The 12,475-nt window shown below is 38.6% G+C and overlaps 1 protein-coding gene across 3 annotated transcripts; it reads left to right on the plus strand.

The window, feature by feature from the left end:
• The first annotated feature begins 505 nt into the window (after positions 1 to 505).
• Positions 506 to 11,785, plus strand: LOC103999669 (uncharacterized). 3 transcript variants are annotated; one of them, XM_009421480.3, is made up of 4 exons: positions 506 to 688; positions 773 to 1,397; positions 8,469 to 8,811; positions 8,917 to 11,785. In XM_009421480.3, the coding sequence occupies exons 1-4, from the start codon at positions 657 to 659 to the stop codon at positions 11,463 to 11,465; spliced, it is 3,549 nt and encodes a 1,182-aa protein (XP_009419755.2). In that variant the 5' UTR covers positions 506 to 656; the 3' UTR covers positions 11,466 to 11,785. The 3 variants fall into 3 exon arrangements, with proteins under 3 accessions (XP_009419755.2, XP_009419756.2, XP_009419754.2); XM_009421481.3 differs by having other exon boundaries at positions 8,469 to 10,310; positions 10,957 to 11,356; XM_009421479.3 differs by having other exon boundaries at positions 8,469 to 11,785.
• The last annotated feature ends 690 nt before the right edge of the window (positions 11,786 to 12,475 follow it).

Genomic DNA, 12,475 nt, shown 5'->3' on the forward strand with positions numbered 1-12,475 from the left:
TGTCCTTTTCCTTTGCCTGGTCTTCGTCAGCGTCGACGGGACCGCCCAATCGCAGGCTACGAATCGGGCGAGGACGAGCCGCGTGTCCGAATGACCGGATCTGGACCGTCCGTTTCGCCGACGCGTCCGCCTGGTGCCGTGCGGCCAGCGGCAGGTGCACTGAAGTGCGGGCCCCGCTGTCCACGTGTCGCCGTCGTTCTCGAGACACGATGAAACGAAACAACCGACCAACGCGTCTACCTGGCTTTTCATTGGAACTTGGTGGGCCCGAGCAACCTCCTGATGATATGTCAGGGGGTGAGTGGTAGGAACCGGCAGGCTTGTGGCAGCGTGTTCGCGATCGAAATCATGACGGTGACCACATCACGCATGATCAGGACTCAGTTGGACGGCTGAGATCGTGTCAACGTCGCGCGAGGACGGGTTGGGGTTTCTTCAGGCCGGTTGGCACCGGTCGCTTTACCGCAATAAATAGTATGGGGAGTGGGGTTGGAAAACCGAGGCGTAGAGCGGGAAAACGCAAAGGAAAAAGGTGAGCGGTTGCGGCCTCTCTCTGTCTCTCTCCCCCTCTATTATTAACTATTTCTTTCATCGTGACCTTCTTGGCTTTCTGGTCTGCCCCACTCCTCTCTCTCTCTCTCTCTCTCGATCGATCGATGGCGGTTTCCATGGACAGCTTCTCGATTCGGTGAGTATACTCTCTGAATTGTTTCTTTTGACGTTGATTTCTGATTGGGGTTTGATTTATTGGTTCTCGTTCGGGGATTGAAAGAGAGTACGCGGCGAGGATGAGGAGCGTCGACTACGACAAGTGCTGGCCGTTCGCGGATGAGAGAACCGGGCGGTCTTTACCCCCGATTCCGACTCGGAGATTTCGGTGGTGGGTCGATGAGATGCGGACAGCGCGATCCGCCGGCGAGGCGGTCGATCCGGTCGAAAGAGCTGCCGTGGGTATCGTTGTTGAAACCCGGGACGGACCCGGGGTTGACTCTGCTGATGACGGCCGCGGCCTGGATGCAGGCGGCGAGGAGGCGTTGGCCTTGGAGGGGCAGATGAAAGCTCCTCCTCCTTCCATGGCAAAACAACGAACGCTCAAGAAGAGATCTCTTCTCGAGCTCTTTGCGGTGGCCCCCATGATTCACGGTGTACAGGAACTAGACGGCTTGGATGGTGGTGGAGGCATAGAGCAAGGAGAAGAAGCAGCTGCCGCGAAGAGCGATTGTGGGATCGGCGATGGAGGGGATGTATTAGAGCTGATGAAGAGAAAGAAACGGGTCAAGGAAGGTAGGAAGAGGAGGGTGAGAGAACAGATTGGGGCAAACAAAAATTTGAAGGTCACGAGGAAGATGATGGCGAAAAAGAAGAAACTCAAGGTTGAGATCCGCGCTGCTAAAAAGGTACGTGGGATGTTCTTGAGGACGCATACTTTAACCCCAGCCTTTCTGTATCTGTATGCAATAATTTCACTTGCTTACTCTTACACTGCATAGCATGTGGCTGTACTGGCTGTATGGATCCTGTACCTTTGTATGCGGTAATTTTTAGTATGACTATGGATTGCTTAATCATGCTAAGGGTCAGGTCAGGAAGATCATTAGGGTATAGGGGGAATACGGATCATTGCTATTTTTGGGTGGATGGGCTATTGATATTTCATGTGGATTTTGAGTGTAGTTGGGCCGTTGGTGGCTGGAATCAGCTAGGGCTTTGGTTGATGAGTGGCAGGTGCACGGCTTCTGCTTGGCATGGATTGCTGTGCGTGTTCCGGATGTGAACAAAGTGTCAGCTGACGTTTTGGGTCTAGGAAGCAGTCTGTAGGTCGAGTGAGAACATTGCTCATTCTCTCTTTTCGTCCCTTCATCCATTGATGGCGGTGAAGCTAGGAAGGGCATTGCGTTTTGCACTTGCTCCAGCTTTTGTGGATCTATTTTCCTTCATTGGCACGATTATCTACTTCAATGTGGCCATGGATAATTTTCCTTCATTGGCACGATTATCTACTTCATTGCGGCCACAGATAATTTGTTTCAGATCTACTTGTCCAATGTTTGATTCACTTACTTCGAAGGATTCGAGAGTAACCCTGTTAAGAAATTGAACCAACCTACTACAAGATCGAAGAGGACCGAGAAACACCTCATTTGCATGAAGGATTAACAAAAAATGTATTGATAGTCTTTGCATTATAAAATATGTCATTGCTACCGTAATCGAGGTGCAGTACTCTAGATCATTGCCTATGATTATTAAATCAGTCAGCTTCTCACATGATTGATGGTTTAGTGTACCCTTGTACCGATCTGTTAGCTTGATGTTCGTCTGCTTTGTCACTTAACATATAGCTAACTGCAGCCCATAAAGTTATGTCTTTTGGTGAATTAAATGGCATTTGAAAACAAAAGAGGGTTCATAGTATAGCAATTTGTATATTTTATTTGCTGTAAGTTCTCTCCTTTTGCCCTTAAAGGAGGCTAATATAAAACCAATGACCACTAGAAGAAATGATATTATAGCATTGGAGTGACATTGTCGTTTTGTTGGAAACATAAAATAGAAAAACAAAACAGCTTGTAAGATGAATTAAATTACTAGAAGAAGTCTCAGGATTGTTCCTTAATCTAGTTTTTTCTGGGGTGAAAGTTACGATTTGGAAGGACAAAATTTCCTTTTTGCCGTAGATAACACTATTCATCATTGCTGGAAGATTTCACCTAGAACCTTGAGTGAATATATAATTGTTGAACGTGGAAAAATGAATAGGTCAGTGATGGTACGAGGTGTGGAGGATTTCCAGAATTGTTTCTTAATTAGTATGAGGCACAAGAGATCATTTTCTTCCTAAGAATTATTGAGATGATGAAGGCACAACATATTAGTGGCACAATATACATAGAGAATAACAAAAAATGTCGGGGGTCACAATGGTAAACTCTTAACTTGGGTGAATAAAGTTGAGCAACATACAAGTGAATGAACCAAAACATAAAAATATCACTTTCTGAAATTTATGAATGTACTTTGGAAGAAATCATATGGCAAAAATAATACTTAATAATGCCAACTTTTCCTCATGAATTATTTAGTGTAAATTGATCTATTAGAAATTGGGGAAGAAGATACATGGAACAATGGGAGTACTAGGAGAGAAAGAAAAGTTTTCTAAGGCACAAACTTTTGGAACTTTAAAGCATTGTAGATTCAGAGAAGTCAGCTTTAGATATCTAGGGAAACCTCAATTTTAAGTATAAGATACTTGAGCTGGCACAAAATAATTATATACTAAAATAGAAATTAATCAAGTCGAGCCATGTTAGATTTGAACGGAGGTTTAGTCTTTAGCCTGAGTATGGATGAAGCTTGAGTATGGGCTGGTCCTTTTGTTGATTGGTTATGAAGAAAGAGGCTAGAGCAAGTTTAACCTATGAGTATTATTGGTGGATGATGATAAAGGAAGTATCTTTGATGGATAAAGATAAAGGAATTGTTATCATCATTAAGCCAAAATTACATCAGTTGTCCATTCGCCACCTCAAATAGGGATAAGGTACTGAATAAGAACTCGGTGGTGGCCAAAGTTATTCGGGCCTCCTTTGAGGCAAATCAATTGAAGCAACGTGGGTCCTCTCTTGTTGTCATCCTCCTCTCCTCAATCTTTTCATTTGGCTAATCGAATGTTCTCGATGAGGTTGTCCCATGAATTGATAGAGAAGGCTATCCTAACGGAATCTATCTATGGGTGTGCTAGGATTGGCAAGTGTCTTGGGATTTCTAGAACTAGTGTCATAGGAGGACAAGGAATCCTAGTACAAGGAGTTCTCATGGAGAACGAAAGGCCTAACAATTAGGGCTTAGTTCTTCTCTACCCATGCATCTCTAGGTTTCGGTGGTGGGGAGAGCAAGATGTGATGAATACTTTGGGTGGTCCTAGTTTCTCTCTAGGGTGTTTAGAGAGGGTGCTCTCTAGGGTTTCTAGACAAGGTGAGAGAAAGGTGTAAATTATTTGGGGTCTATGTGAGACAGTATACAAGGGAATTATGTTTGAGTGGAGATAACTTAAGGGTCTTATAATTGATCTCATATGGTGAAGAATTTGATTTTTCTCCATGGATATAGGCAAGAGTTACTAAACCATGTTAAATCTTGTGTCGGCTTTTTGGTACGTTCTTGATTGTTGATCTCTATGATTTCTTTTAGTTTTTGAAAGTCTTCTCTTCCTTCCTAATGAGTGGTATTAAAGGCTAAGAGATTCGGTGATCAAAGATTCAACAAGGATAAGCGACGAATATTTGAAGGAGTGTGAAGTAAAACTATTTTCTCTTTAGGAGGAACAAAAGTGAATAAAATACTCACCAAGGGAGAGATTATTGAGATTGATAAGTATTGATCAGAGATTCAACAAGGACGAGTGACCAATATTTGAAGGAGCATGAAGTAAATGTATTTTCTCTTTAGAAAGAATAAAAGTGGATAAAATATTCACCAGGGGAGAGATTGTTGAGATTGATAAGTATTTTAGGATTCTTGGAGTAATGTCCTTATAGGACAAGGAATCCTAGTACGAGAAGGAATCCTTATGGAGGAAGTAAACCCTAGTAGGGTTTAGTTTATCTACAAATACCTATGTATCTCTAGTTTTGATGGTGGGGAGAGCAAGATATGAAGAATACTTTAAACTAAATTTACATTATAAAACACCAATGAGATATAAAATGAAGATATATACCTAATTCGGACTTAGATACAACTAGGACCAGTATGGCTTCAGTACCCTAATTTGCATTTATTATAGTGGTCCTAGCACCAAAATGAATGACGTGAGTTGGGGATCAATGGATCAGGGTCCTCACATCAATTAGTTTGGAAGGGATTTAAGATAGAATTTAGTGAATTTTGAGAGACATTAGAGAGAAAATGAGAGTGAGAAAGAGAAGGAGTGAGACTAAGGGCAGATTTGGGGGGTTTTAGGGACTGCTTGTAGGCTCTAGAAAACCCTCTACTTTTCTGGTTATATACAATTGAAATTAGACAACTTTAAACTAAATTTATATCATAAAACAATAAATGAAATATAAAACAAATGTATGTACCTACTCAAACTCGGACGATGCATCTAGGAACAATATGAGTTTGATACTCTTAAATTGAATTTATTACAATGCTCCTAGCACCAAAAATGAATGACATGAGATGGTCAATGGTTTGGGATCCTCCATCAATAAGTTTGGAAGGGATTTAAGAGAAAATTAAGGTGAATTTTGTGAGAAATTGGAAAAAAAAGGCTCTCAAAATGCCTATTTAAATGATTTTCCTTAGTATAGCTCCTGACCAGAGCAATCTTTGATTGTTCATGAATATAGACATTTTCTATTCTACCTTTCCTAGGAGCTTTACACATCCTTCACAACATCCTTGTCTTAGTAAGATCATCATCTTGTTCAATTATTTCTGAATGTACACAAAAGAACTGTCCCATCTCAGTTGTATAGAGAAAGCTAACTAGCACCTTTTCTAGTTCACTGTATTGGTAGTTCTCAATCTATCATCCCAGCTTAATGATCCATTGCACCATCCTTGACTCTGATTTTAATCCTTTAAGCAGTTGGTCATAATTCTGTGCTGCCTTAATTAACAAGGATTTGAAAATCTGAATATATACCTGCCTTTAATGCTGACACTAAAATCACCAGAATTTCATATAGAAATAAGTTACCTTTCCCTTTGTTTATCTTGAATTTTTGTGGGAAGTTCACCTATCTGCTTTGTATCTTTTGTTAATCGGTTTTACAAGTCCTGTTTGTAGTTTTGCTTCGTCTTTTACTTCATTTCAGGAGCAATTTATGAGCTAGTGTATTTTCTGTTATGTAGTTTCATCTTGCTTGCTCTGTTACTTCAATAAGTATTTATATCCATTGTGAATATGGATTTGCACATATATGATAGAAAAAGAAGGGATTTCAGTTTTGTAGATATATCCTGTTGTGGTAACTGGTGGGCACTTTATGTACCATGGTAATGCTCCTTGTTGACATTATGTTGATAGAGGCATGCCATGGCACTGATTAAGAAGATATAAATGGAAAATGAGATTGGATGATTTATAATGATGGCTTTTGCCAAACAATAACACTGATGGATGTTGGAAGAGAACCAATTGGCCATACTCTATGATTACAGGGAAAGAAAAAATAGAGGTGCTAATGACCTCATGTTTATTCATTAGATGTTTTTTCTTTTATATAAAAAGTAGATGTAGCATCTTAAAATTTGAAGCATCCTCATAAATAAGAGTGTGCATCAAAGTTACTAGGTTTGCTGTGACACACTTGGAACCACCATCCAGAGTGGTAAATGGTCCAGTTCATGGAAAAGAGACATCCTATGTGAATAGATCAGCATGTGGAAACAAGACTCAAATAATTGCAAAAATTAAAATTAATTCTTTGGTCCATTTAAATTGAAATTTATCCCAACGTTTTGGTTGTACAAGTTGGGATTGGAAGAATCTGAATTTGGAAACCTCTTGACCACAACTGCTTTTGATGAGTATCAACTAATGGTAGTAACACATTTCAACTAGATCATGTTTAGGTACTGTATTGTACCAAAGAACAGCAACACCTTTTGAAAATTCTATTTTTCTGTAGGTATCCCATAATATACTGAACAAGGATAATATATGCTACCAGGTTTAATACCTTGGTCGTTATTATATTTGGCAATCCTTATTTATAATATTCTGATATGGATTGGGATGGGCTGATTTTCATCCATATTTCATGACCGGTATTTTTATGTTAAAGAAAATAAAGCTAATATTTAAGAGAGTTTCTGATCAATAGTAACCTAATTTTGTGGTTTATGTGCCATCCCATAATGTATGATTGAAAATCCTGAATAACGGAGTTGTTAAATATAACCAAGGTAGGCAATACCGAATGATACTGCCCGTACCGGGCGGTACATACCGGTCCGACAGCATACCGGTACGCGGACCGCCCGTTACCGGACGGAACGAAAAATAATAATAAAATAATATATATTTATATATAAATATTTTAAAAAAGGCGACATTCGGCGATGTCGCCGAGGCGATGCAATGTCGCCTTTTTCGGTGAAGTTGCCGAGGCGACGCGACGTCGCCGAGGCGTCTATTTCGGATTATATATATATATATATACATATATATACATACATACATATATATATATATATATATATATATATATATATACATATAAATAAATAAATAAATAAATAAATAAATAAATATATATATATATACACACATCGAGCGGTATACCGTTTCGTACCGTACCGAGCGAACGTCGAAACGCTGGTATGGTACGGTATTTCGAACCTTGAATATAACCATCTTGAATAATTTGTTCCCAAACTAATCAAACCCTCAAGCTATTCTTTTATCAGAAAGCATTTCAGAGGATGAAAAAGCTCAATTTCTTTATTTTATCCAATTGCATATGATTTTTAGGAGGCTTATTAAATTTTAGAAAATCCAAATAAATTTTAAAGCAACCAACGCAAATTGCAATTTCTGCCCATTTGTTCAAGTCATTACTATGTGAAACTGAATGAAGAAGCAGGCCTAGTTCTTGTATTGGTTTTTGTTTGGTAACTTACCCTATTGATGTCAATTATCTCAGCCAATTTAGAGTAATATATTGCCCAACAAAATATAATTTACCATGGAGACATATGTGTATGAAAATATTAAATTGAAAATTGAAGAGCTAGTTTCCTGATATCGGCCGTTATTCAACAAGTACCAATTTCAATGTATGTGTTATGATAATAAAAATGGTTGATTGTTCTTTCTTTTCTTTCTCATTTCAGCACTATTGAAGTGATATCTTGTTCCATTTTGGCATTTGTGTCCCAACTAGTCCACTATGATAACCATTCTTAAAAGCACCAGGAGATGCAGAACGATGTTGAGCTTTACCATTAAAAGAGCTGAGTAGGTATGGCTTATGGTTACACTATTACCACCATGATGAATGAAAATTAATGAATCACTTGATTGGAGATGCTTGCATAACTGTGTCGTGCAATGTAAGATAAGGAATTGGGTTTTTTCTGCTTTTTACTCCATGATACATTTGGGTTGGCATGGCCATTTAGTTTTATTAAGTTACCTGCATGTCAGTATGATACTACACATTGATTTATCAATGTAATTTGTGGTAAACCATATTGATTTGTTTTTCAGATCATTTTTTTGTTCCTTATTTTCATTCTACTCCAGTGTAATTTGTAGATGTTTCTCTCCAGAGGATGAGCTTATATCAGCTTATCCAGAACTTAGTTAATATTTCAGTTTTTGCAATAAAACCTAACTGCAGTGGTAGGTGAATTTCTCCTCATGGAAAAATGAGATATATTTTACCACTACATCCTATGATTGTAGGAAGTTCTCAGAAGCTAAAAAATTATTGTCCTTTCTTTTCCAGGGCAAGAAGTTCAAAATGGCATCTCCAATTGATACTTGCAAACTACTTAGAAACAAAGTGTATAAACAGTTCGGAAAGATGCATAAAAAACATGTTCATAACCAGACGAAGCCAACAACAGTCAGAACTTTCCTAAAGAATTACATCTTTAGACTTGTTCAGTATTCAAAATTGGTTTCCAGAAACCAGGTGGTAGCATGGGTGCCTCCTGCACATACTCCTCTTAAGAAACAAAAAAGAAGTATTTCTACGAAGAAGAGAAAGACAATAGAAAGAGAAAATATGAAGTGTGATGATATTGTAGAGCTATGTTGCAAGTCAGCCAAGCGTTTGAGTTTTTCTGGTAAGGATGGTGGATCTGTGCTTGCCAAAAGATGTTTGCCTTTACAGCTGCCTTACTTGCAAACTCTTTGCAAAATAGTTTCTGATGTCTTGGCTGCACCAACAGATCTGGAGAATTTGGAGAAATGTCCATCTGTCACTGAGGGAGCTCAGTTGAACTTGAATGATAGAACAGCTCAACTGAACTTGAATGATGGAGTTATTGCAGGAAATATTGAGACAGGTGAAATTTCCTTTGAAAAGCAACTCACTGGTTCTTATGGTCATGTAAATAATAAAGACTCTGCAGTCACAAAAATGACACCTTTGGTTGGATTTGACTTAAATCAACCAGTGCTGGATTGTGTTGATTTAAACCATGATAGTCTGGATGGATCCACTTTGACACCTAGTCCCACGTACCTAGCTGAGCATAAGGATCCCAGTCTTGTGAACAAACATGGCCTTGATTCTGATCCTGGAAACTGTCAGGAACAAAGTTTTTCTCTAACCTCAGATGATATCTACAGTTTTCATGATTCTATTAGACAGTCTGTTTCAGTTTCTAATGCAAAAACTTCACAGTGCCATTATTTAAACCGAGACAAGCAGCATTGGATATATTGTTCAGACCAAAGGATCATGCAATCCACTGAGGGTCAAACTCATATGATGGACCCTATGAAATATGTATGTGATGAATTTCCTGAATTTCAGCCAGTGCATCATCTATCAAAAGACATGGTAATTAGCACTTGTTCTTCAATTATATCAAAGGCTGCTGTAGAAGCATCACCAAATGTGCGGCCTTTTTGGAGGGACACGTGCACAGAGGAAGGTTTCACTGGGTTGCCTCTTAATTCACAGGGAGAGTTTATCCAGTTGCATCCTGGTAATAGAGGGTTTCATGAGGTAGATAAGATGCCAAATTCTGCATTGAATTCTCTTCAGGTTCTTCCCTCTTCCAGTCATTTTCAGCCCCAATCTAACCATGTTAGGACAAATGACAAGTTTCCTTTTGCACCAATTTACCATGAGGATGATCAACATTGGTTCTTGAAGCACTACTATCCTGCAAGTAAAGTAGTGATATCTGACTGTTCTACTGAGTTGCAAGGTCTTGGAAAGGTGGAGCATCAATCCGATGACAAAACTCAATTTGACAGTTGCGATTCTAGACAGATGGAAATTTGTTGTTGTGGGTGTACCGATCACATCGTAACAGGAAATTGCTTTGATAGGTTGAATTCTCATCCAGAGAGGGACTTGGAGCTAGGTGTTTGGCCTGCTATCCAACCAACTATGCGTCTGATGGGTAAAAATGTCACTGTTGGTTGCTACCACAAAGAAAACCAAGAATGTAATGGAGGGAAAACCTATACTGACAAGGAAACTATGACTACCAGCTGCGACACCACAAGGGTGTATGACAAACCCATTTTGAAGAGACGGCATGATGAGGAATGCATTTTGCAAGCAGAATCTAGGGCATCAAGGGAATTTCCTTACAAGTCATTAGAGGTACCTTCAAACTATTGTTGTATATCAGCAGATAAACATATGTTTGATTGGACACATCATGGTTTTAGATCTCATTGGTTAATAAGTAATGCGAACTCTCCCAGTGGTAATTGTGGCTTTCAAAATATAAATCCAATTCCATGCCAATCTTTTCTTAGCAAAGCATCAACTTCTGCAGCTCATTGTTCCCCAGTAACTCAGTTTTTGGATATGGGACAGTTTAAAACATTTGGGACATCCCATCCGCAAAAAAAATGCCAGCATATGCTTCTAAATTCATCCCAATGCAGACACAATCATAGTATATCTTACAACATTCCATCAACTTCCCACCCCCCATATGCTAATCAAGTGCCTATCCAAACATCAAGAGGTCCTTTTTCACAAAAAATTCCCCATTGGCTGCTAAATGCAACCAGTCAACAGCCACCTTTTATCCCTTTTCACCCAGTTGCAGAGGGTCAGTCCTGCACCATAGCAGAAAATAGTGGTTCTCCTTATGCTTCATATTCAAAGCACATTACAACTTTCCCTTGTGGTAGTAGCAGCATGTCTCAAACATATGATTCGTATGCTCCCATGTCTGTAGTTTATCCTTCATCTGTTTCAGCCTTAACAACAGATAACTTCAGTTCAATGTCCTCAGATTATGGATACAACATCAAAGCTAAAGATGGCATGAGATTTGACTTTTCTCATGTTAAGAATCAGAATCATTCTAAAAGATGTAGAAAGCCTGCAGCCAAAGATGATAAGATCATTGAAAGAGTGAAAGGGCCTAACCTCAAACTTCAAGAAGACTTAAATTCTCCTACATCAGTTATAAAAGAGCAGCTGCACGGAGGGAAACCAAATATTATAGGATCATTAGAAATCAGTGCTTGTGCAAACAGAAGAATAGATGTCCTTTCAGACGCAGATCATGAAACGGATATAGTCGTGGTTTCAGGTGTGTCATTCCCCTTAAAATCTGGTCACACAAGATCACGACCTGTTAAACTTAGTGCAGGAGCAAGGTGTATACTGAGGCCCAATGAAAGCTTGGATCAGGATAAATCTCATCCAATACACTCAACTGTACCTTCTACTCAAGGAACTAGTGCTGGCAAGGATGATGTTTCACAGGAGAAAGCAGCAAAGATCTGTAAGTTTTAAATTTATATCGACTACTCAAGAGACAAAGAGATTTCGGGATGATGTCTGCAACTGTGTATCATGGAACCTACTTTTGCTATGTCAGTAACCTGGATATGCTTTATAGGAAATTTTTTTTCTTATGCCGTTTGCTTATGATGTGGAAGGAAAAATTTTTAATGATCCCCCTTCTAAATATAGTCACGTGCAATAGTGTGTGGAAATATTGGCTTTGTATTTTCTTCGTTCTTGTTGACATTGTAGAACTGTATCGATAGTTAACTTGTGTATTTATACTAAATTCAGTATACTTATAGACATGCTTATTGCAAGTTTTGATATTTGACTGTTCTCTGAGATTGAGTCTCCTTAAATAAGATTGTCATCATTGGTGCCTTTAAGGGAAAGAAATCTCATGCTTTTGCATGCTTCATGAGATATTGTCTTGTTTTTCGATTTTATGTTAAAAAAATAAATAGTCAATATCTGTTGTCATCAGTCAATCCATATGATCGATATGTACTGGCTTATCGGTGCTATTTAAAACCATGTGGTCAATACACAAACTTTGCTGTTAATGTTCACTATCTAATGTCAATCAAGTGTGATCTTTAAGTTTCTTAATTTCGAGAGTCATGTTCCTGTTAAATTGTTTGTATTCTGTAATGATGATAGATCTGTGTCCTTTTTATTATGATGATAGATCTGTAATGATGATAGATCTAATGATGATAGATCAGTGAAACAAGAGAAAGAAAGGGGACACTATGCTTTTTTTATTGCCTCGTGGTTCTTTGACTTGATTATGTTGAAAGATATAAATTTTTACCTTTCCTTGGTTAAAGAATGTTGAGCACTATAATGGCAAAATACAATGCAGAGTTGCTCCTATTCATAGTTAACATGTCACATTTGACTGATAGTAAAAAAGTCTGGACAAGGCGATGCTGCTCTTTGCTTCATGTCCTTTTACAATATGCATTATTTCCAATGAAATTTATTTTTCATATAGGAATGATTTGTTGGTATTT

The sequence above is a fragment of the Musa acuminata genome, unplaced genomic scaffold, assembly GCF_036884655.1.
Source record: "Musa acuminata AAA Group cultivar baxijiao unplaced genomic scaffold, Cavendish_Baxijiao_AAA HiC_scaffold_1137, whole genome shotgun sequence".
NCBI classification, from domain to species: Eukaryota; Viridiplantae; Streptophyta; class Magnoliopsida; order Zingiberales; family Musaceae; genus Musa; species Musa acuminata.